At 34.0% G+C, this 25,193-nt stretch overlaps 3 protein-coding genes across 3 annotated transcripts in view; all 3 read left to right on the top strand.

The window, feature by feature from the left end:
* Nucleotides 1-6,577, top strand: part of LOC136819027 (helicase-like transcription factor) — a 41,759-nt gene extending 35,182 nt beyond the window's left edge. Inside the window, exons 19-23 of the mRNA XM_067075184.1 lie at nucleotides 3,671-3,830; nucleotides 4,317-4,450; nucleotides 5,190-5,270; nucleotides 5,498-6,198; nucleotides 6,287-6,577. Coding sequence (XP_066931285.1) covers nucleotides 3,671-3,830; nucleotides 4,317-4,450; nucleotides 5,190-5,270; nucleotides 5,498-5,701 — 579 coding nt within the window. The 3' untranslated portion in view covers nucleotides 5,702-6,198; nucleotides 6,287-6,577. The remainder of the gene's footprint in view (nucleotides 1-3,670; nucleotides 3,831-4,316; nucleotides 4,451-5,189; nucleotides 5,271-5,497; nucleotides 6,199-6,286) is intronic.
* Nucleotides 6,578-8,396: 1,819 nt separating this feature from the next.
* On the top strand, nucleotides 8,397-17,144 carry LOC136819037 (cyclic AMP response element-binding protein A-like). Its single transcript, XM_067075201.1, has 8 exons — nucleotides 8,397-8,683; nucleotides 13,661-13,874; nucleotides 14,383-14,840; nucleotides 15,086-15,226; nucleotides 15,378-15,436; nucleotides 15,690-15,849; nucleotides 16,071-16,173; nucleotides 16,546-17,144. Exons 1-8 carry the CDS (start codon nucleotides 8,507-8,509, stop codon nucleotides 16,809-16,811), a joined length of 1,578 nt encoding a protein of 525 aa, XP_066931302.1. The 5' UTR covers nucleotides 8,397-8,506; the 3' UTR covers nucleotides 16,812-17,144.
* Nucleotides 17,145-18,883: 1,739 nt separating this feature from the next.
* The window catches only part of LOC136819025 (chromodomain-helicase-DNA-binding protein 1-like), a 39,749-nt gene continuing 33,439 nt past the window's right edge, over nucleotides 18,884-25,193 (top strand). Inside the window, exons 1-3 of the mRNA XM_067075182.1 lie at nucleotides 18,884-19,009; nucleotides 21,071-21,171; nucleotides 23,926-24,160. Coding sequence (XP_066931283.1) covers nucleotides 19,001-19,009; nucleotides 21,071-21,171; nucleotides 23,926-24,160 — 345 coding nt within the window. The 5' untranslated portion in view covers nucleotides 18,884-19,000. The remainder of the gene's footprint in view (nucleotides 19,010-21,070; nucleotides 21,172-23,925; nucleotides 24,161-25,193) is intronic.

The raw sequence follows: 25,193 nt of genomic DNA, 5'->3' as shown, positions 1-25,193 counted from the left end.
TTGACTGAATGTACTCAGTAGCTAATAGCTAATTAATTTTTCAATATCCCTTTTAGGTGCCACTCATAGAAAACTCACCCTTAAAACGCTCTCCCTTAAAGATATTAATTTTACATATAAGTGTTCCTGTTTCATAACAGATTCATATTTCATATTAGGACAGTGTCTTCTTATTGTTATATTATGCTGATATAAGCAAAAAGATGTTTTTCGTTTCCTCTTTCTGACCAATCTTGCTCCACATCCGTGTCAACCCAATATCAAAAAGCTTGTAAATCAAAATTGATGAATAAGCAAATGATATCACTCTTATTTAAAATCAAAACCTTTAAAACACTCTCAGAATGAGCTCTGTTGACCAAGAATCCCGTATGGCATACAACGTTGTTTCATCTAAAATAAACAAACGGGATGAGCACGAGTTTTTACAAGATACTTCACTAATTGGTCATTTAAAGTGATAGAGATGACGCGTTCTTTAGAAAAAGTAACAAAACTGTTTTATTACATCTTAACGACCAACCATATCAAATAAGAGCTTGTAAAAACTCCAGCTTGTCCCAAACAAACTCACTCTATAGTAGGGACAGAAATCTGCTACTAGAATTCGCTCTGAAACAGTAAAACCCAACTAGACACGCTATCGATGATGATGATAATATTTGATTGTCACAAAATGATCTATCGCTTACTTATTATCTGAATTTCAAGGGCTTAAAACATCACGATTCCTGTATTTGCTAAAGATATATAAAAAGAACGCCAAATTTCGTTAAAAAAGACAAATTTCGCCGTCCGCAGCCCCGTCTGTCCGGGTAGTTTGACCACCCCAAAGTTTCGATTCCTCTTCTTTGAATACTAAGTTTAACGCCTTATGGTTTAAAAACGGTAAATTACACATATGTGTACAGGAGTTGTCAGTCGAACCCACGGTTGACTCCTACCAATTTATCCTGATTAGTTAATAGCAAAGAAACGGGAAACATGAAAGTGAAGAAAAAGCCAAGGAGGAAAAAATAAATATTTTAAAAAATCAGCACGCTTCGTTCGCTATAGCGTTTCGATTTTTTTTCTGTTTCATTGATTGTGAAGAATACGAAATTAAAGTTAAAAGATTAAGCTCAGTATGGTGTACAATTGATTCATAATAGCTCCTCACCCTCACTCCCTACACAAAAACTTTGTTGATATTAATTTACACAATAAACAGCTCTAGGCTTTTAGGCCTCAACAAGAAGTTTCGCGCTCAGAGCAAAGGAGATACATGAGGTAGCCTATATATGTTTTTATTACACATGTTGTGAAGAAACTAATAGAACTTCTGTTTGGAAATTAAAAATTATGTCCTTAATAATATTCAACAGGACTGCTGCGCAGTGATCAGTACTTCAATATGTTCGATAAAGTCCCTCTTTTCGAATTAGACCTTTAAATTTTCAGTCCAAAAATCGACGAAAAATTTCTCACTCAAAAGTGAATATCTGAGAGGACCTTGATTATTTACCTGTCAAGTGGACTGGGTTCGATTCCATGGCTTGAAACCCTTCGATTAATGTTAATTTATTCTTGGGAAAACCAATAAACGGTTCTCAATTTACCAAAGCCGATGTTTAGGCGATGCTTGCTATCCACTAAAAAAACGAGCTATGCTGATTTTTTATAAATATATAGACTTTTTCGCGAAATTAAGTTTACGTCGATTTTTCAAAAGCAACTTTTAACGGATACTTTTCAGATGATTTTAGGATAATTCGAGAAATCTAATCTGCGTAAAGTTAATCCGAGTGGTCTGGAACTGTACTCTGTACGGATTCGAGTTAGAGAGTATACAATGGTCAATAGCGACACCATCAAAGATATAAAGTGGTTTTTCATGTTTTTTCAAGTTACATAACTTGCGCCATTATTGAAAGCATACGTTCCATTTGTGTGAGGAATTGCCTCTACAAATTCGAACGTTTGCTTCCATAATGGCGGAAACTACGTCACTTAACCAAACACAAAAAAACCTCTATACCTTCAAATAGTATTAGAAAAAGTTTTCCTCGTCTCAGAAATTCTTTGAAGCGAAGGGAGGTGGAAGGCACTTCCTAGGAAAATACACTCTTCTCGAAATGCATAAAATAATTGCGAACCTCGTTCTCAAAGACATGTTGCTGCGATACTTCAACGTCGTCAGACATAATTGATGCGGTTTTGTATCAAAATTGAAAATGGTCTTTATATGTGTAATGTCATTTGGAATAAATATTTCATTTGAAAACGAGGCCCGCAATGCTGTTGATTTATCTCGAGAAGTGTGTATTCTATTATGAAAACTTCTCAACAATTCCGGGAATTTAAAATTTCAACGAAGAGTCTTCATTTTCTGTTATTATCTCCATAAATTTTGAACCATCTAAATCCGTTACTGCCACAATCAAAGACATCTTGTATTCAGTATTGGAAAATGATGCTCTTAAAGAATCCAACACATTTTCTCTGAAAACGATGTCGAGATATCTTCCCTATGAATATTTTGCTATTGAAACTTCTCAACAATATGACTGTTCTCCGAGAATTAGTCTTTTTATTGTTCCAAAATACATCTTCAGACTACACACGAGACATTTTTCCTTCACGTTTTGGAATTGGCTTTCTCCCTCTTAAATTCTCCATATAACATTCACAATCGTATTAAATTCTGTCTGTCCCACGTTCTTGAGGTTGAACTTTTGTCTAAACATAATATATCCATCACGAGCAAATTGAAAAGGAATAGAACCCTTTTAAAGTTTGTCTTTTTCCCTGAAAAGTCGTCGTCTTTAAAAAAATTATTTTCATTTTACCACGAAAATAAACCTCAAGTCAAGTTTTTCGTATTGTTCTTTTTGACAAAGGAACATTTCCATTTTTTTTTTTTTCTTTTTGAAAATATTACCTAAAATTTATAAAATATTTTTTTCAACAATATTTTCATAACTTTTTTTACTCCTTTACTCTGTTACTCCTAAGCATATAAGATTTCTCTAAGTCAAACTCTTTTCGCTCTCAGTCAAATCTTTTTTCTAAAACTTATTTTTTTTCAATTCAAAATTTAGTACCGTCGTTTTAAAGTGCCAAAGTATCAATTTGAGTACAAAATGAATTTATATGTTATGAATAATCAGCATTTTCGTGAGGATTATTTCCTAAAAGACCAAAATAGGTTTTCCTTTGTCAAAATGGCCCGAAGTGTTTAAGTAAAACTGTACTATATTTAATACTCGAAATCGGAGAGGTGGTTTGCAAAAGTGCCTGAAAATCCTCGTATATTTCTGAGCCAAGTCAGCTTGGAGTTTCAATACGTCGGCTTGACGGGAACCATTTTGCCAAATCACTTTATATATAGCGGGGACAAGAAAGAAGAAAGAACAATGTTGAAACTACAGTTGACGCTCTCTTATTCGACATTCTACTACTCGATAGGATCCCTTATTCGATAAAATTTAACGTCCTAGTCATCAAGAATTTCTCATAAACAATGCTTTATTATTCGATGAAAATCCAATTCCCCTTAAAGATCGAATTAGAGAGCGTCAACTGTATGTTTAGGTAGGAAAAGAGACGAAACCCATTTGGCATAAAACGTTTTCGTCACCGTACATCTGACATCCAAATAATATAAATTCCTCCTTTCTCTTTCCTTCAGGTTGACGCTGTAATGACTGCATTGACTGCTCTGCGTGAGAGCGACTCATCCATCAAAAGTCTTGTCGTCTCTCAATTCACGTCCTTCTTAGACGTCCTTCAGCGCCCGTTAAGACGTGACGGCTTCCATTTTGTCCGACTTGACGGTACTATGAATCAAGGTAAGACTACTATGTCATGCTAAAACAAAAGGCATGAATACCTACTGTGTATTTTTTTTCTCGAAAAACTATAGCTTTGATTAAGCACACACTTAGTTCCTTAGTAGGGTTTAATACCGCGATATTTTTGTTTTAAGAAGAATATCAATCGAAAATTTGTACGTTGTTAGCTCAGTAACCTAGGGCCTTTGGACAGTCTTTCGAATTTCTTCACGGGGTCCACAGCCATCTTGGTCGGCCATCTATGACCTGGACTGGAGATTGGAAGCAAAATCCCTGGTTTGTAACGCAGTCGCTCGTTTTATTGTTACTTAGACGGTACCCGTCGTCGCAAACGCCGGTTCAGCTTGCGCATCTAAAGCCCTTAGAATGATAAGGATGGTACAGCCGATGATCTAATTCTTTAAGGGGAATTTGAATAAGTTTTTATGAATGGCTGGAATAAATTTTTCACCTTAGTACGACTTAGCTACTTTTGTCTTTTAGCTTCTCGTGCACGCGTGATAGAGGAGTTCAACACACGCGGTGATTACACACCAACCATCATGCTACTGTCACTGACTGCAGGAGGTGTTGGTTTGAATCTCTGTGCTGCAAGTCGTGTTTTTCTGCTCGACCCTGTATGTATAAAAGATTTCTCATGTTGGACCATTCCATTTTATATCCACCATCCACCATCAATACAAGGGATCGACGAAAATTTTAAAAGAGTAATCCAAGAAGATTTTCCAAAGAGTCCAAGCAAAGTTTTTTCTTTCTTCCAAGGGGTAAAAGTTGTGAGGTACGACACTGATTTTAGTTCGTCCACCCTCGCTTTAAGGAATGAAGAAGAATTTCTCCCAGGGTTTTTTTTTTGTTGCAAATTTTGCCATTTCAGGGGTAGCGAAAACATTTTCAAGAATTGGTTCATTCACCCCTCCTCCCTGTATGGATATTAAATGGAACGGCTCATTTTTCATGTATGATAATTTTCCTGATATTTTCTATTTCATCCATTCACTATTGGTTCCGTGTTTAAGATCGAAATCATAATCTTACAAATATTGAGATTTTAACAAATGTTCTGAATGACTTTAAGGCAAGTGATGGAAGATCCTGTTTGTCATTCCTAAGTTGCCTATCTTATAGAGTATCACTGTGTCAGTCTTACATTAAAAATATTCTTTTTCATGATATAGAAAAAATTGCGCGTCTCTTTGCTGACAAGGCAGAATTAACAAGAATTTCTCAAAGTTTGTGCTGGCTCTGCACGGAAAGTCGAGAAAATTGTTCTTTCTTCTGTTTAAAAGTGCTGTGGAACCAAAGGGTAGGAGTTGGCCAGATACTGTTTTGATTATCTAAGTTTCTTCTTTTTTTCAGGCATGGAATCCAGCTGTAGAAGAGCAATGTTTTGATCGCGCTCATCGTCTTGGTCAAAAAGAAGACGTCACCATCGTTAAAGTAGCCTATTCATTTTTCAACTTCCTTAGCTTAATTTGTTTTTTTAAGAAAGTTGAAAAAATGTTATTAAATTCATAGTCAAAGTGTTTTTCTCCGCTCCCTAAAAGGTCAAAGTTTTCTGGAATTTCTATGGCAATATTTTGTTAGTTTCACAATATATCCTCTACGTTACCAAGTCGTGTCTTCCTATGGCTCTTTTCTCTATAAGTAAATTCCTCTTTTTTCAGTACGTCGTTGAAGATACGGTCGAGGATCGAATGCTAGTCCTCCAACAACAAAAGCGTGAACTGATGGAAAAAGCTTTCGGTGTTCGTACACAGACTCCTGAAGAACGGCGTTCCCATGCTTTGAGAGATATCGCCACGCTCCTTGGAATCAATTTACGTCAAGAGCAGCGTCGGGCTGAAGCTCAACCCTACATTGTTTCTTAGTCTTGTGAAGAGAATACTGCACGGTGTAGAAGTGCAATTCCACGATCAGAAGAATATCAGATATAGTGAAAGTGCGAACTTTTTGTTTCATGAATATCACTGAACTGAAACTTATTACTATAGTTGAAACATTTTCAAATATTGTATCGAAACTCCTCTGTAGCGACTTATTTGGAGCAGTTTCCTGATGGGAGGCATTCTTAGAGTCGTCGCTTTTTGTGATGAATTAATCAAAACAGATGCTTTGCCAGTCAATTTCCTTTATTGTTTTGGAAACGTCAGACAGGGATAGTGTAGTAACCAGGGTGGGTTGATATTTTTATGGTTAAATATTTTAGTTTAGATCGTTTTATTGAAATTTTAGGTTCAAATGATGTTTATAAATCTTTAGTTTTGAATACGGTATATATTTTTTAGAGAGATAACCTCTTCATATTGCCCCTATCTTGAATCGCCCGCCCTTTTCTAGTAACCTCGCCATTTTCCTTCCTCGTCCGGTTTGTGATAGCCTGTCAGACGAAAACCGCTTTTTTATCGCGATGTAAAACAAAGAAAAAATTTGGTTTGTGGGAAGGTACTGGCTAGGTTTGTGAATGCTATTGCCCTCTCCCCAGTCCAATTTTATTTAAACTTCAGCGGGAATTTCAGCCTTTGGACAAGTCCTTTTATTTCACGACATTTTAGGTTATTCACTTACTTTGGTCATTTTAGATTTTCTAAACTTTTGTTGTTTTTGTGTCTTTGTAATTTTTTTGTGTCACTTATGTAAATTTTGTATGTCTTTCGTTGTTTTTAAAATGTAAATATTTATGACCTCAAAAGAGAAATATAGCACAAAATAGCACTTTATCAAAACGTTTTTTTACAAAGTAAACTAAATAGAGTAACGTCTTTTTACCCGAGGGTCGTACTTGGTAAGTGAAGGGTACTGGTATGCCCTTAAACCCTTAAGGGTGTCTTTGGAACCTGAAAGTTCCTGTAAGGGTTACAAAAATTATAAAGTCAAATAGTCCCATTAAGGTTTTTGCCTAAAATAAAAGCAAACGCGACTGGGTTAGTTAATTTGATTGATACCTTATCGGGGAAAACTTCGTCGGGGAAAAGCGACGAAATTTTGGCCAAGTGACGAATATTTTGATAAGGTAGCTAATATATTTGATTGACGGGACTTTTATACACGATAATTATCCCCTAATATTAAAACGACCCTGCACTGACATTCTGATGCATTTTTCGAATACGTAAATGGCCCGTTAATGCAAAAACACATACACGCTTTTTTTTTATAAAAATGGTGTAAATCTATTTCATCATGGATATTCTTAACTTTTTTGGGAAAATCATCCTAAAATATTCTTACAGCATTCTTAGGTTAGGATCCTAATTCAGACTAGATTTAACATTTAGTACATACGTCTCAAAATTCCATGATGGTGATATTCTTAGCATATTCTTAATTTTTGGCCATTTTCATCATGGACATTCTTATAAAGTGTTATTTTATAAAAAAAAAAGCGTGTATCCCACGAAGTATTGAGAAGTAATGCATATTAATGCTTGTGGTTGCTCTTCTCCACCATTTGCTCGGGTGAGTTTAGGGCGTGTCTAGATTTTTAAAAATCACAAATCCCGAATCCGCGACCAATAGCACCCATTCTCAGGGATTCATTTATGGATTTTTAGATGACCTATACCTGAAGGTTTCATGACCCGGTTGTTACGTAATTAAATATTAACCTAAAAATTAATTATTAAAGAAAGTGTGAATTATGACGTCATCAAATTATGACGTCATAAATCGTAAATTAGCTCTAACTCTAAAAGTACATGTCGAATCTTTCTAAAATTTGGACCAAAGATGCATCTTAATGGTGCCGAACTTTTCAATGAAAAATATTTTGAAAATTTTGATGACGTCAGCAAAAAATGCAAAAAATCGAAAAATGCAATTATTTGCTGACGTCATCAAATTTTTCAAAAAATTTTTTTTTTAAAAGTTACATTTCAGTTAGATGCATCTTTGGTTCAAATTTGGGAAAGATTGGACATGTATTTTTAATATTATAGCGACTATACGATTCATGACGTCACTAAATTCGATCAAATGGTGACGTCATGATTACAATTTCTTTAATAATTAATATTAGGTTAATATTTAATTACGTAACAACCGGGTCCTAAAACCTTAAGGTATAGAGGTACTTTAGAGCCCTAAGTGGATCTCTGAATCTGGCTGCTATTGGTAGCGAAAACTTAGGGTAAACTGTTAGGTTTCTGAGACTTGCCCTAAGTAACTCGAGGACAGTTGATCCTTCTTTAGTTGCCCCTCTCCCTGCTTTTTATGTTTGCTCAGTTTCTTTATTTCGAGCTCTCTCTGTCTTGAGGAAGTGAATCGAATGCTTCTTATTCTTAGCACTTCTCAAGAAATTCTATCTTCATGATTTATTATAGTCTCATTATAGTATCATGTTGTCAAGGTGATAGCAGGGTTTTTTCTCTCATCTATTTTTGTTGTCTCGGCGCTTTTTTATTGGAGCGCAATTTACGCCACGTCAGTCACTTTGCTTTGGCATTACGTAATCTTTTTCTATCGCTGGGCAAACATACTAAACTTTATCTCTATCAAACCATTGCAAGTTTCGGAATCCCGTGAAACTAAAAGATTTCATCATTCAAAACATTCCGCCATTATAAATGGAAGGAATTTTTATATCAAAACAAACAACAAAACTTCTTCATTTTTATCCTCACAAATTTATTATTTGGTCAGTTGTACATGCTTTGATAAGATAATTTCTCTATATAATGGCTGAAATGGAGACCATGGATTTCTTGGATGATTTGTTTTCAGATATCCCATACAATAACAGTGTTTCTCCAAGCACTGCTTCTCTTTCATCCCTTGATTCAGGTCATGGAAGTCCTGACAGTTTTTCATCTGCGAATTCTCCTGAAATGATTGACAGTAACTCAAATTCACCAGTAAGTTTTGATTTTTTGAAAAATACTCAATGTCTTGATTTCCTGTATCATAGTTTTGAAAAGACCCTCTACACTCACACAGTCAGGACCTCTTTGGTCTTTTTTAACATTAGTTCGGATAGAATAAAAACCTACCTGATCAACACAACCAAACCTTCTGTCTTGCGATTACTCTTTCCTTCACAAAAACTTTCGTTTTTGCTTATGTAGCTTTTAAAATCCACAAGTAATGAACCTCTTATAGCTTTATCTGAATAAATCTGGTTGAAAACCTTCTATCAGGTTTCATTCCGTACGTTTTTTATCCACGTGGTGAACCGGTTTCCCCGATTTCCCGATAATTCAAAATTGGAACTTTCCCGTGGGCGCGATTGGGCGTACCGCCATCGCGAAATATTTTTCGTGAAAATTTACCGCTATTCTAACGCTAATATAATCTAGATAGGAAACAAATATTAAATTTGATCTTTTTTTGCTCGTATTTCTAAATTTCAAGATAAAAAGAACTATCTACGAATTATTTTCTTTAACGGGCGTTGAATCGACATTGACATATTTAATGATGTCATAATCAATGCCGTGCATATTTTGTCAGCGCCGTGCATATTTTGTCAACATCCTTTTCATTGGATAAATACCACTAAAATATACAAGATAAGTAAACATAAATTTATCGCCCGCGAGCACGGCTTAGCTAAGCGCACCTCTCTTATTCATTATCTAAGAATTGAAGCGGGCAAAGATTACCGCGCGGCTGATAGCGGACAAAGGTTTTTTTGAAGATATTTTCAGTTATAATCCAAGGTAGAACAAACTAAACATGGAAAGGGGGTATTTTTTAGTGCTTTATACGATGATCGCTATTTTTTTTGAATTCTATGTTTAGATTTTTCTACCCAGCCCCGTTGCTATGTACGCGCGCCCTGTTGCTAAGACCTTTGCTTGAAATCGAAAGCGAAACCAAGATTATTTAGCGCACACTGCCGTTTGCGTAATATCGATAAAGTGAAATGAGGTCCTGACTGCACTCACAGCAGTGATAAAAAGTAAAAAGGGAACTAAAACCATGACGGTGTCCGTCACCGAAACTAAGGAAACACGTCAACCTATTGGAAGGAGTGCAGAGAAGTGCGACAAGGCTTGTCAAACTTTACAAAAATCTCACTTATGAGGATAGACTACGAAGCTTACAATTACCAACACACTAGAGTTTCGTAGAACTTTTGTGATATGGTGCAGAGGACGACCCTCGACATGGCCCGAGAATTCTCGGGCCATGTTTGGGGCGAGAGACCCTATCAATTCTTTTGGCCCGAACATGACCCGAGTCATTCGGGCCATGTTCGGGCCATGTTAAATCTTAAATAGACCTTTTTTCAAAGAGGACGTCCTGTTGAATAATTATGTTGTCCAGCCATAAAATCAATGATAGAGCCATGCATAATTACTGTATCATGCATATTGTAATAATTATGCGTGGTTTTATCATTGTTTTTCTGCTGGACTACATAATTATTCAACAGGGTGACCTCTTTGAAAAAAGGTCTATTGATTCAGCATGTCCAGTCAAACAAAATAGTACAAAATAAGATTTGTCTGTTTTGTTTATATGGCTCAAAAAAACTTTACGAGCTTCCCGTGGACACGCTTCAGTTTAAAACAATGACCAGTTTTATACTAGCAAATATTTCCACCCTAAGTATATTTATAACTATGTTTTCATACCAAATAAGACATTTAATAATTATATGAATTTACAACATTCTTATATTTAATATAATTAAGAGAAACCAAGTTTTTCTCAAAGAAAATGTTAAAAAAAAATCAGTCCTGAAATTACACGCCTGTTTAAATCATGTTTTCAAAAATTGGCCCGAGTGTGGCCCGCGTGTGGCCCGAATTGTCGGGCCAGCTCGGGCCATACTCAGGCTTTACGCGAATTCCAATAAAATTTTTGGCCCGAGAATTCTTGGGCCATGTCGAGGGCCGTTGCAGAGGTCTATCAGTCAGGCACATCCTGGCAAATGAACGGGGTATTTTTCACTTGCGATTGGTGGCAAATGCAAGGGGTCGAAAACAAAAGTGATGTAATAGCACTGAACAGTCAGGGCCTCTTTGGTCTTTTATAATATTAGTTCAGATAGAATAAATACATACCTGATCAACACAACCAAACCTTCTGTCTTGCGTTTACTCTTTCCTTCCCAACAACTTTCGTTTTTGCTTATGTAGGTTTTAAAATCCACAAGTAATGAATCTCTTATAGCTTTATCTGAATAAATCATCGGGAAATATTTTTCGTGAAAATTTACCGTATTCTAACGCTAATATAATCTAGATAGGAAACAAATATTAAATTTGATTCGTTTTTTGTTCGTATTTCTAAATTTCACGATAAAAAGAACTATTTACAACTTATTTTCTTTAACGGGCGTTGAATCGACATTGACATATTTAATGATGTCATAATCAATGCTGTGCATATTTTGTCAGCGTTGTGCATATTTTGTCAACATCTTTTTCATTGGATAAATACCACTAAAATATACAAGAGAAGTAAACATAAATTTATCGCCCGCGAGCACGGCTTAGCTAAGGGCACCTCTCTTATTCATTATCTAAGAATTGGAACGGGCAAAGATTACCGTGCGGGCTGATAGCGGACAAAGGTTATTTGAAGATATTTTCAGTTATAATCCAAGGTAGAACAAACTAAACATAGAAAGGGGGTATTTCTTAGTGCTCTATACGATGATCGGTATTTTTTTTGAATTCTATGTTTAGATTTTTCTACCCAGCCCCGTTGCTATATACGCGCGTCCTGTTGCTAAGACCTTTGATTGAAATCGAAAGTGAAACCAAAATAATATAGCACACACTGCTGTTCGCGTAATATCGATAATATGAAATGAGGTCCTGACTGCTGAATACCCCACGCAATTGAACCGGGTTGGAAGAACTGCATAGATGAAATCTTTTTTCCATGGGTCAATTTTGTCTTCGAAGATTGAAGAAACTTTTAACAAAAAAATAAAGTTCCCAGTTTTCTTCCTTTTTTCCCATTTTCAGTTTGAAGTTAATTTTTTTTCATTTTCACGCTTTTAGCCTGAGACGTCCTATCTCATTTACACTGGGTGACGAATACCCCATGCAAATGCTCACGACCCCGTTCATTTGCCAAGATGTGCCTGACTGTCTATAAGCATCTTCACTTCTACGATAAAGCTACGATCCCAAAGAAAACAAAGTCGTTCTACTACAGAACCATCCCTACGTGGAATAAATTGCCGTCTGAGGTGGTAGCTGCTGTTTCCATAAAAGGCTTCAAAGAAAAGTTGAAAAAAGCATGGAAAAGCTATCCAAAGAAATTTGTTACACAAAATTTGTGAATTGAGATCGGTTTAAAAGAATACAACCAATCGAATAATTGCAATAAAATTGAAATCAAAAAAAAAAAATCAAACTTGTTTGATTGACACTGTCTGGCTAAAACTGAATGGTTAGTTTAAAGGTTAATGCTTTTCAGAAAATTTGAATACTTCTAAATTCTACAATTCTAGTGGATTCTACGTACAAACCAGAGCAAGTTCGGCTGTCCTCGTTCTTTTGCTAAAGAAATTTAACATATATGTACAAATGCAGGAAATTTTGTCGATTCGCTTTGCACATGCAGGTTGTTATTCACGTTGGGTGTTATTTTGAGGGCGTAACACCCACATTCTAGCAGTTGCTCAGAATTTAAATATTTTTTTGGAAAAATGATGCTTTGAAAAAACAAACGCTCATCAAAATCAACATGATGTTAAAAGATTGCACGAAGACATTTTGAACTTCAAAAAACTTGGCTGCTAAGTGGATGAGAGTGGGGAGTCTAACCCTTAACAGCCAAATGTTGTTAAGAAAATTTGAAAGTCGAATGCCATTGGGCCCTAACTTTGAACTTGAGTAGTTTCATTATTGGATCAGAAAACAAACCTGAGGCCAAATCTAAAATCTGGCTAATTACAGCAATAATAATTTGCATAACTAATTACTACAGCTCAAATTAAGATATATCCATCATACTTCAGTGAATGCAAGTCCAATGCCTCGTTCGTTCGCAATGGACTTGCGTCACAAGGGCTCAGTGGAATCGTCAGTTGCCGTGCGGCCATTCAATTGGTACCACATCGTTGTTCCGCTGTTTTGACAAAGTGCCAGGATTCTCAAAGTAGCGCAAGTACATGAAAGGGAGCTATCGAGCCAATGCTCACGAATGATCGAATACATTTAACAATTTATCAAATAATTGGTAATAGCTAGGTGGGGAATTGAAATTTTGGTGTGTGATTTGATAAGCTGAGTGGTATTTGGCACTTCCCACCAGAGTAAAACATTGCAGGGTCCTACGCGAGGGAAACATGTACTTTCCACCCTTTTAATTTGACTTCCCCACCCGTGGGAACTAATGACTTTTTCCTGTGTGCCATCAGTTTCTTTAGGAGGAGGTTGTGGACAATGGCATAAAAAAGTGAATCGTCAACACTGCTCTAACTTGGGACAATAATTGGTCGAGACATGGGACTGGTTGATATCTGGCCTGTATTTTCACTTGCTCTTAAATCTCTTTGACAACAAATTTGTTTTGATAACTCCAACAAGTTTATCAATCATACTTCTTCGTTCCTCTTAGAGTGCACAGACACTTGCGTGTGTTCCACTACAGATTTTTTTCATATTTCGATTTAAAAGCCTACTTGGTGCAAAAGAGAAATCGTGTATTTTTCAATACGCCGTTCATTAAATCAAATCGAATGACTTTGGAAGTTCGGTTAAATTTTAGCTGAATTGCCGTCCTATGTTTTGTCAGATAGTCCCAAGTTAGAGCAGGTGACGGTATCCCTGATCATCTTTGTCAATTTTTAGTGTTTTTTTTTATCACCATCTTTCAGTAGTATTCTTTGTATTTTGATTACTGTTTTTTTTTTCATTTTATAGGGCTCCTTTCAGTGGGATTCTGGAAATTCTGATATGTGGGGCTCAATCCTTGATGATCTACCAGCTGAATTATCAGACGATTCTGAAGGTGGCAATTTCGTCAATGAACCTTTAGATTGGAAGCATGAAACAACGGATTTAATTACAGATGCATCAGTGATTCAAAATGATGTTTCAATGCTGGAAAAGACTGCTGCTGAAGTAAAGGATGAAGGTATGTCCAAAGAAAAATCCAGGGGGTACTAGGGTTGCAAGCTGATGGGTATGTACCACATGACTTAAGACTTTCAGACCCTTAGCAGGACTAGAAAGCAGGAAAATTTTGTGAATTTGAGAACCCTTATTGGGGACTAATCTGACCAAGATCTGACTAGGAACTAATCTGACCTGATCATCTTTTTAGGGGTACAAAGTTGAAATTTTCCTATTTTCCCAACCCTTAGTGAGACTGAAATTCGCTTTTCTGATTTTTCTAACCCTTGGTGGGACTTTGGAAGTCCCAAAAAGGTACCCTTAAGAGCGGCACATACCCCTCCATCTAAGTACCCAAAAAATACGAATATTATACGCAATCCTATTTTGACAATTTTGTGTTTTCTTTCTTTACCAAAGATTATATGAAATTGATTAACTAAGGCTAGTGAATTGCTTTTGAAAATCTGCCTGTAGGCTAAGTTAGGTCTCAATTGTCGTTAATCACAATTATTGTGTTTCATATTCAGTTGAAGAAGATGATTACTTGAGGATCAAAAACGAGCCTATGGTTTCCATGGCTATGCTTCTCAACAATACAACAACATCTACACAAACTGCTAAGACTCAAACCAAAAATGTTATAACTGTGAAAAATACACAAAATAAATTGGCAATATCGAATCCTCTTATCTTGAAACCAGTATCACTAGTTAACGGCTCAAACAACACATCAAACATTCAAACTCACATCAAAATTGGAAACAATGTTTTTGCGATCATCCAAAAAGCTAACCCAGCTCCAAAGACAACACTTTCAGTCACAACCAAACCTCAGACTTTGACACAAACCTCAAACAACACAAAAGTGGAAACCAATACCCTGAAAATCTGTCAACCAGGAGTTGAAGCTGGCAAAACATCTTCCTTTCTTGATCACGACTATACAGAAGAGGAGGATTTTATGGAGACGACTGGTGTCAGTAAGGTATGTTCATTTCAAGGTGGATTGTCTATCTTATTTGATGGACACAGTAGCACCCATTAGAACGAGATTTAAAATATTAGTTTGTACACAAAAAATGACTTATTTCATATGTACCTTACAACAATTTCCACGACTTTTAGAAGGACAATAACTAATAGAAAGCAGACATTTAAAATTAGCTTTTTTACTCATTCCCAGTGAACGAAAAATTTTCCTTATTGATAACACATTGTTTTGTATCATAGGGATTTGGACCAGGTCTTGTTTTAACTGATGAAGAAAAGAAATTGTTGGATTTCGAAAACATTATCATTCCTGAAGATGCTCCCCTGACGAAAGAAGAAGAAAAATCCTTGAAAAGAGTTCGGCGTAAAATCAAGAATAAGGTATTAGGATTAAAATTTTCACAAAAAAGGTGCTGGTTCTTTATAAAACCTTGAATTTTATTCGAATTATATCTATTCGAAACCTATTATTTTATATCAAAATCACATCAACTAAGTTTGTGTCTTATTAAAATTGCGTCTTTTGTTTTAGCAATCAGCAATGGAAAGCCGTAGAAGACGTAAAGAATATATTGAAAATCTTGAACAAAGGTATTTGAATTTATAAAAATGATATTATTGTTATAACTTTTGTATTCAAAGTAACAAACAAGCTGTGGCGATGCCAACTTTTTATTAGAATAATTTTTAAATTGCTCGTTTATTTTTGGCTGTGAATTTAGCCTCAAATTCTAAAAATAACTAAGAAAATCTTCACAATTTAATGACTGGTTCTCAAAAAAGAACTTCATACTGAGTTTTAAATTTTCTATTTAACTGGCCTTTATTTATATCATTATTTCAGAGTGAAACACTGCACAGGCGTCAACCATGGCCTCAAGAAAAAGGTGGATAAACTTTCTGAAGACAATAAATCTCTTCTTTTGCAATTGAAACAACTCCAAGCTGTAGTTGCAGCATCAGTCAGTTCAAATAGAAAAGCTCAGAAAGGAACTTGTCTTGCTGTAAGTTTAATCTTTGTAATTTCACTTATTTTTAAAACTTTGATGGGAATTTTAAATTTAATATAATACATATACAATTTTATATTAAAATTATTTTAAGAACCTTGTGACTTAATTTTCCACCATGATACCATTTAGCCTATATGGCAATAAATTTATATTTGGTATAGTTTATTCCAAACGTTTTTCAAACTAGCATTAATTTCATCTCTTTTTTTCAGGTTCTGTTACTCTCCTTCGCACTTTTCTACTTACCATTCAACCCTGTTCAATTCAACTCTGGATCGAAAAACACAGTCTCAACAGAAGCCCCATCACATGCTTGTAAGTACACAAGATATTATATTGATTTTACTTGAATATATATACCGTCAAGTGAACACGTGAGCACAATCTGAGAGCTTTGTGACACCATCTCAAGATATTCAAGGTGTACTCATTCGTGTTTGTTCAAGGCGTAGTTTATCAAGTCGATGACCTTATGCCAATATCTCGGTGACAATAGTTGAAGGATTTTTTTCATTTGAAATGTAAACACAAACTGCCTTAAAAGTTTGTCAATTTTGGCGGGGATTAAATTTGTAGTTGTACGCGCCAAGATTGATACACTTATTAAGGTAGGCTTAAACTCGAGCTTTCCAATTATCTTGTATCTTGTATCCTTTACTCATTTTCTCATTATTGTTTATTCTTTAGTTCGATCAAGGACATTATTATCGATGCCTGAAGATCATGATTTTATCGATTCGGATCGAAACGATTCGGATGTTTACAATCTGCTCTTGAATAATGATGAAAAAGACATTTTAAAGAAGTTGAACCTTGATTTGACGAATGATGACTTAGCTTTAGCCAATGCTGCTCTTGTTGAACATAAACAACAAATGAATGTTATCGAGCTTGATGAAGAACTGATTGGTAAAAATCATCAACAGAGACAGAAAATCAAAGACGAAATGTGATAAACAGTTCTGGCTAATTCTGGATGTTCATGATTAATCTTTTATACGGAAACACACGAAATGGACGTTTGCCACGAGTTTTTTGTTTAAATTGAAAACTGTACGTATAAAGAATGACGCGATGAATATAAAGAATTCAAAACAATTTATAAACAATGGCACCTATCAAGAGCGGTGTTTTTTTGAATGGTGAGATTCAGTTTTATACCGAAAAAATTTTCATTATAGATTTTTGGTATTTCTAATTCTTCTTTTTGTATATAGTAACTCAACAAATTTATAATGTAATTTATGTAAAGTATTTATAAAGAAAGAAGCTTTGGTTTCCTAAAATCTACACGCTTTTTTCTTTGCAAGAATGGTCTCTTAAGATCACTAAGCAAATATTGGCTGATATGGTATATATTTTTAAAATTAAAGAAAAATGTATTCATGAAGGTCAATAAAGAATTAGAAAATCCGAAAAAATTTACTGCGCCAGAATAAAAGTGTTGGTTGGTATATCAGGGTATATCTCGGCTTCATAAAACTTTTAAAAATATCAAGAAAAATCTCCAACTGAAAATTACCCACGGACAATTATAATTGAGGACAAATGTTGTGACTCATCCCAAAGAGATAGAAATCGGCCGAAGAGACTGGAGCTGTAAAATACCGATTTTGCGCTTTAGAAATTAAAAGTCTATGCTTTAGAAATATTTTGTACGCTTCGGTTTGCAAACAGACATTCAAAATTCAACCTGGACCCTGTCATTAAAAAGAATTTGGGCGAAAAATTGACTCTTGTATAATGCATTTATTCCAATTTCTATAATTCAAATCTTCTATAATTCCAACAAGCTTTTTTTTCTCCCATCAATATCAAGATCCTTTATAAGAATAACAATCTAATTCTACTAACTGATCTGTTGACCTAAGCTCTGCAGGTTTCTGCTCAATTACTAACGAAATACACGTTTTTTTATATTTTATACGAATATTTATGATGAAATTGGCCAAATAATAATCCATCATTGAATTTGGCAACTAAACTTAAGAATACTATTTCTAGAGCATTTTACCATCAAATTATTGCCCAAGATCAAGAATGCAAAAAGGTTCAACAAAAAAATGCAGATGTCAATCTTTTGCTTGAGGTATGTAATACATGCTAGATTTTGGCTGGGATTGGATATCTAAACCTAACAGAGTGGCATTAAAATCTGAGCCCTATATTTATGAATTCACTTTATTTTTGACTCAAACTCAAATCAAATTTCTATATCTTTTTATTTAGGTCAAATTTTCCAAGTTTCTTTTAGGGTTTTACACCCAGATTTTACTGGTTCTTACTACAATCGTCCTAAAAAGGGCGGGAAAAAGGGACAAGCTCGCTTGCCTAAAGAGGTACAAACCCTCAGGCCCCAAACAGAATAGCGAGTTGTGGCCGTGGCACGACAATATAGCAGGTGTCCGGGGGCAGTAATCGAGGAGTAAGGTGGTAAGTTTACCCCCTACCCCCCATCAGAGCGAATAATGGAAAAGACGGGGGTCGTGTGGAAATCTTAGTGCTATTTTTAAATCGTACTAGCCCTTGCTAATCACGTGATATTTTCTTTTGTTCTTACTTCCAAATATGGAATAAATTTTACCCATCGTGCTTTTCGGATTGAAAAATTCGAAAGTTCACAGTCGAAAAAACAGGCGGCTGTTGAAACGCGGACACGTTGAATAACATCAATAAAAATAGTTCTGACCCCCGTGTCAGGACATTACTTTGGTATTTTTTATTTATTTTGTCAATAAAATTTTCAAAATATTTTTGGAAATTTTAATTAGAATTGTTAATTTTATCAATATGGATCTGATCTACTTTATAGTAGTAATTTTTCGATGTTTAGTAGTGACAAATTTTAGATTCTATGAAAGTTTCCAGGGGGTCATGTTTGAGATATTTTCTCTAGAACTTTCCATAATCAACCTTTTTCACTTAGACTTTGGCGAGAGCAGACGTGCTGTCAGTTGTTTTGCTTTTTTCTTTAAATGTGTCGTTCTCTACATGACCCAGGCTGCATGGAATCTAAGTTTTCCAAAATGTTTCTCCCCAGTTTTAAAAATTTTAAACTTTGTCAATATTTTGGACTAAAAACCTTTATTTTGGAACCAAAAACTTCTTCAAATGGTGGAAAATCAAAGGAACTAATCAAGCAATGGAACAGGTATAAAATCCTTTGTTTTTATTTTGATTCTGGTCTATATCTTTCAACCTCCTTTGTCTTTTGCCTTCAATGAATATTGCTGTTTATTTTATACTTACAAAAGACATTAGTTGTTTCTATGAGAAGGAAAGATATCGGAGAGGCTTCTTTACTGCCCAATCTTTTAGCTTAGAACCTGGCAGCCATCTTGAATTTCACTAAATATTGTTGAACCTTTGCTACTTTAAACTTTTAACCTAATGCAGTATACTAAGTTTATACTGCACTGACTTTTAGATCTTTGTTTAGTTTAGAACCATTTTGACTAGTAAATAACTGGGCTCATTCTAGTCAAGACTTATGCGCTAGTTGAACTTAGCCATTTGACATCCCCATACTTGACTACATCAGTCAAATATTCAATTTATCAAGATAGTCTACCAAACTATAATGTTAGTATCTAATGTTGTTTTTTACCTGACATACATCCTCTGAGTGAATTTGACTGCAGTGAATATAATTTAAATGTGGAATTTGTTTAAAAAATTGTAAAATTGGGTTGCCATCTGAAACTTTCCAAAAGGCTACAGAAGCATTTTCTGATCAGTGTACCATTTGAGGGATGGCCTTGCCTCAAAGTTGTTTTAATCATTTTTATTGTATTTATGGTAACAGGTCCTTGGATCTTCTGGCACAAAATATTTTTTTATATACGTTTTTTTTTTATTTCAAATCATATAATTGTTTTATAAAATATTTTATCATTATAACAATCAGACTTAGTAGATAATAAATAAACACGAAATGCATGACAAGTTTAAAGATTTGTTTTGAAATCACAAAACTAGAGACAATCTCATTAAAACAGAACAAATATTCAAACCATTCGAACCTATTAAAATTCAATTGCTGAATGTGATAGAATGTCAAGCGATCATTACTTTAATTTCAGATTCAATTGTGTTCGACAAGATACCTGCAACTGCATTCAATTGTGATAAAAAACATGCGCCTACCTTAAAGTGGATTTAATTTTCATGAGTTTTTCTGGAAATTTGGTTATATCTAATGCTCAAAAAAAAATTTCAAATTTGCAAAATAATATAATCCTTGCGCAAAATAAGGTTTTTTTATATCAAATCTCTTATTGTCTAAAATTTTTGCTCATATATCAATCATTTAAACGGTGATTCTTCAAGAGATTTTAATTTTAAAGTGTTGTCAACATACCTTAAAGAGGAATTATTCGCATAATTTAATTTTTAGATTTTTTTGACAAAGTCTCAGGGTTTTTGTGATAAAAAAATTCTCTCCGAAACTTCTGAATTTTGAGCTGTGAACCGCAAAATTAAAATTCTGTCAAAATTTCTTCCCTTAAAGGTTTTGCTGAACGGTCTGGTGATGCTGATGTAGTAAAAACAAGTACGGCAATATTAGAAAAAGGTTTTGAAAAAATGAAAATACATTAAATAAAAAAGCATTCCTCAAACAAAGGGACTTTTACTGATATTCTTTCAAATGTTTCCATGTTTATAATAAATAGGACGTTTTCTTCTCATAATCAAAAAATTTGATTATAAATTTGCTCAAAATCAACTTTGCTATTTTTTGTTTACAAAGTGTGGCCTTGCCCACGAAATATTTTTGAGAAAAATTCAAATGTCAAATAACTTCTTTTAAAATGTTTACTTTCATTGGATTAAATTTCGCGAGTGAAAAGAATCGCAAAATTTTCTGGATTTAATTTCGCGAACAAGCCTGAAAACATCTGAAAAATAGCTATTTTTGCCACTAATGGAGGCTTTGGACTGGTTTCTCAGCCAAAACTGCGATTTTGAAAATTTTGTGGTGGATTTAATTTCACGAGTCGTGAGTTTTAATTTTGTGAAATCGCAAAATTTAATCTCTTGAAAGTTAATCTGCATCAAAGAAGGCTAATAATGTGTATTTCAACGTAACCATCAAACATAGCTTAGCATAAAAAGGCACAAAATCATGAAAATATTATCTCCTTATTATGCCATCTGTTAAATTTATCCCACCAAAATTTATTCGAATAAAGTGAAAATTCATTTTTTTCAGGATGATTTGACATCAAATTCAGGGAGCAGTAGTGAATCAAATTCAGACGATGATGACATAGTTGAAGAAACTGAGGAGACTGAAGAAATCATAGAGTCAAGGTATCATTTTTATTTTCTTAAAAGGAACAAAGGATTGAAGGAAGCTTCAAAGTATCAAAAATAGTTACCAAACCAAGTGACAAAAACAGTAACTAAGTGTAACAAACAGCTTTTTCAATTTTCGGCCTACTTTGAATTTTTTTTGCGTGTATATATTTAATTTCAGGGGGTACAAGGGCAGGGTACTAACCCATAGCCGGGTGGTGGTGTCTAGTTTTGCATTTCAAAGTTAGTACCCGGTACTACTTTAGGGATGGGGGTGTGTATTTTTCACTCTTCTAGCAAGTACAGGGTACTTTTTAACAAGAGTTTTGCTCCTTTTTCAATAAAAAAGTAGTCTTTTTTAATATTTTGACTTTTTTCAAATATTATTTTTTTGATTTAAAATTTCTTTTAATTGAGAAACTTTTTTTTACTCTTGAGAAATTTTTTGATTTTTGTGAAGACAAAAAAGTTTTTTCAGAGGGAATTTAATTTGGCGGATGGACGAAAAAACTAAATTTGGCGGGAATTTAATTTGGCGGTCGCTTAAAAAAATTAACCTTAAGATGGCGTCAAAACAGCGAAAAAATAGCAAAAACACCTTAAAAGAGATCATATTTTCAAAATGTTTAATTTGGCGGATGGCAGAAAAAAGAAATTTTGGCGGGAACTTAATTTGGCGGATTTCAGCCAAATCCGCCAAAATTTCTTCCTTTAAGGTAGTACCCGGTACTAAATATGGGTGGGTGGTACTAAAAAGAAATTGAGTGATGGCTTAGTATTTCACAATTTTGTATTTTTGAAAAATTAAAACGGTATTAAATTTTGCGAAATTTGACCTAAAAAATCGTGAAATTAAGTACCCGCAAAATTTTGTAGCCTGCCAAATTTAATAACAATAAGGTACCTTAAGGTATGTGTACACCCTATTTCCGATTTTTTGTCAAAAAATTTTTTTTCAGTCAAAGTGGAAGAAAAGTTACTGGATTTCATTTTGGTAAAATCGCGATATTAAAATCTTTTTTAGATCCAGAGTTATAACCATTTAAATTTCAAAACAAAGTTCGTCTTATGATGGATTATTTACTCAAATAATTGTCTCTTTCGGAAACAACAAAGACAAAAGAGAGAATTCAGCTGATGTTTATTCTCACCTCTATTGAATAGTAATATTTTTGACACATTTCACTGATTACTCAAATTAACAGCAATCATCTCGTTAAAAATTTCAAATTGATGTAGAAAAAAACGAAATTTTACCACACCATACTAGTTTTAACGAGGTTAAAGTCACCCATAGCATTTAGCTATATACTTAATTTTTTTTTTATATTTTCGGCAAAGAATTGAACTAAAAAAATGTCTTAGGATTTTTTTTCTAATCGAGTTAAAGCTTCACAATTTCAGGTTAAGTGGAAAAAACTCGAGAAATGAATGATTTTTTCCAAATTTTAACAATTTTTAAGTTTTCTCGAGTTAAAGTCGATCCAAAAAAAAATCCTAAGACATTTTTTTGGTTCAATCTATTGGGAACATAGTATCGAAATTATTTTTTCAAATTTCAAAAGCTATGGGTGACTTTAACTTCTTTGAAGTAGGTAAGGTTAAAATTCTTAAGATTTTAATTATATCCTGCCCAGTTTTTTAAATTCAGCTGAAACTTGTACCATTAGAAAGAGAATATTATTGGCTTTCAGAAAATATATACTTTTGATGTATAAAAATTTGTTGTTCTAAAGATATGATCAATTAAAGAGAATGTGTCAAGGAAGGTGAACACATACCTTAAGAGAAGGAATTTTGGCGAATGAGTCCATGTCAATTTTGGTGGAATTTACATTGGCGATTTAATAAAATTTCTAATTTTGGCAAACAACCAATTGTTGAACCAATAATTATTGTTCAATATTTTAGCTGAAAAAAGAGGGAAAAGGAGGTGACTAAAGAATGGAGACTGAATTGAAAGAAAATTAATTTGGCCAAAATTTATTTTAGCATAAGAACATTAGATTTAAATTTGGTTAAATTTTTAGACAATTCGCTAAATTCGCCAAAATTTCTTTCTGTCAAAATTTTTTCCCAGAGGTATTTATTTTCTAAACTTTTTAGACAAATTGTTCCCAAATGCTCTGGATTATCTTTTCAATGGTGTATAATTTGTTATATTTGAAGCATTCCTTAGAAAATGGCAAGCAAAACAAGCTTATGTGCACATTTTTAAAGCGGATGGACTTAAAATTTAATTTTGGCTCGAAGTAATTTTGGGCAATATATTTGCAATTTGCTTTAACTGTTAAAATTTTCTTTTAAAAAAGCAACTCAATACCAAACTGATCCTTATTGCATATCTCAATTTTACTCTCACTGCTGTTTTATGGCCACACTACGTTAATCGGATTAAAAATTTTGCAGATTTCATTGGCATCCGCGAAAAAACAAGTCCCAATCAAAATTTGAAAAGGTCTTATTCGCAAAAATTTTTGAATTGGATTCCAAAATATTTCAAAAGACCACTTTTAACATGTTTACCGCCATCAAAGAAGTGCTAACAATGCGTATTCCACAAACAACATGCATAGTAATGTAGTGAAATAGCACAACATCATGAAAATATTATCTCACTGTAGAGTCATCCATCAAATTTAATCCCGCAAAAATTAATCCAGATTAATCCCATTAAAAGACTTGTATTGGTGATTCAAATATTGAAACATAGATAACTCAGACATAATTAGAAGGAAAATATGTTTCACAACCCTTTAAAATTTTTAGTTCAGAATCAGAAGAGGAAATAACAGACGTTTCACAAGAATCTCAACAAGAAGATGCTGGAGATGAGAAACCTCAACATCCTACAACCAACAACAATCAGACTGGGTCCTCCTCTTCATCTTCCTCAAGCGGTGAAAGTGGAAGTAGCTCAAGCGGCTCATCCTCAGAGTCTAATGATGAAGATACTGAGAGAAAACCTCAAAGAAGAAATTCTAACAAAGAAAAAGATTCAAAGGTATTTATATACAGCAAAATATGAACAAAGTCTCCTCTCTTTCCTTAAAGGGATCCTCTTACGATTTCCAAATTTTCAATATTTCTTAAAGGGAACTAATTTTCACTGTAACAATTTTGTGCTTTTTTAAGCAGGGGGGTCAGTACTAAAATGTAAGACATACATGAGTACTAAAAGGATTTCCGCTAATTTTTGATATACCCCCACCTATTTTTCGAAAATGTTATTTTAGTACACATGTACTAAAATTATTTTGAGCAATTTAACATAGATACCACCCATTTTTTGCCCTTTTATGGGTTTAAATTTACCAAAATGGGGTCATTGTTACAAACCTAGTCAAATTTAGCGCATCAATCTGCAAAATAATATAATTTTATTACTAAACTGTGCTAAACTGTACATAAAAATATTTTTAAAAAATATTTTAAAAATTGGAAAAGTTCTGAAAGATTTCTGAAGATTTTTTAGGGACCACCCTTTTTGGTATGTTAGTATTTTAGTAAATTATTTTTGAGCTTTTTTGCAGTACCACCACGTCACTAAATGTCATGATGTCTGAGATTTTAGTACCGACCCCCCCCCCTCTGTTTTAAGGGGTTTATATAGCAAACCCGCAAATTAAAGATTTGGCCATTTCTCATCAAAAAATTAGAAAAATCTATAGGCAAATGAAAGAAATGTTTCCAAAATAGGGCAAAACCGTATACCACAAATTAGTTCTTGCTGAAATTAGTTCATTTAACCCTATTCGGCCAGGGGGGATGTTTCTGTTTGGAGGTTAAATTATTGGTAATAACTCCTGCAATAATAGAGCTTTTGTCATGAAATTTGATGAAACTTTTTTTCAGCTTCAAAATGAAAAAATGATTTGACACAATAAAATTTTTTGCTCACTTTGGGCATGATGAATAACATGATCAAAAACATTTTTTGTCAAAAGTTACCTTATGTTATGTGACAAGGATCTTGTGTGCCAAATTTCATCCAAAAAGACCCACTAGATCAAAAGTTAAGGGATGGTACAGGAAAA

The sequence above is a fragment of the Clytia hemisphaerica genome, unplaced genomic scaffold (genome assembly GCF_902728285.1).
Source record: "Clytia hemisphaerica strain Z4C2 unplaced genomic scaffold, Clytia hemisphaerica genome assembly, whole genome shotgun sequence".
Taxonomy (NCBI): domain Eukaryota; kingdom Metazoa; phylum Cnidaria; class Hydrozoa; order Leptothecata; family Clytiidae; genus Clytia; species Clytia hemisphaerica.
This window is presented reverse-complemented; position numbering and strand designations above follow the sequence as displayed.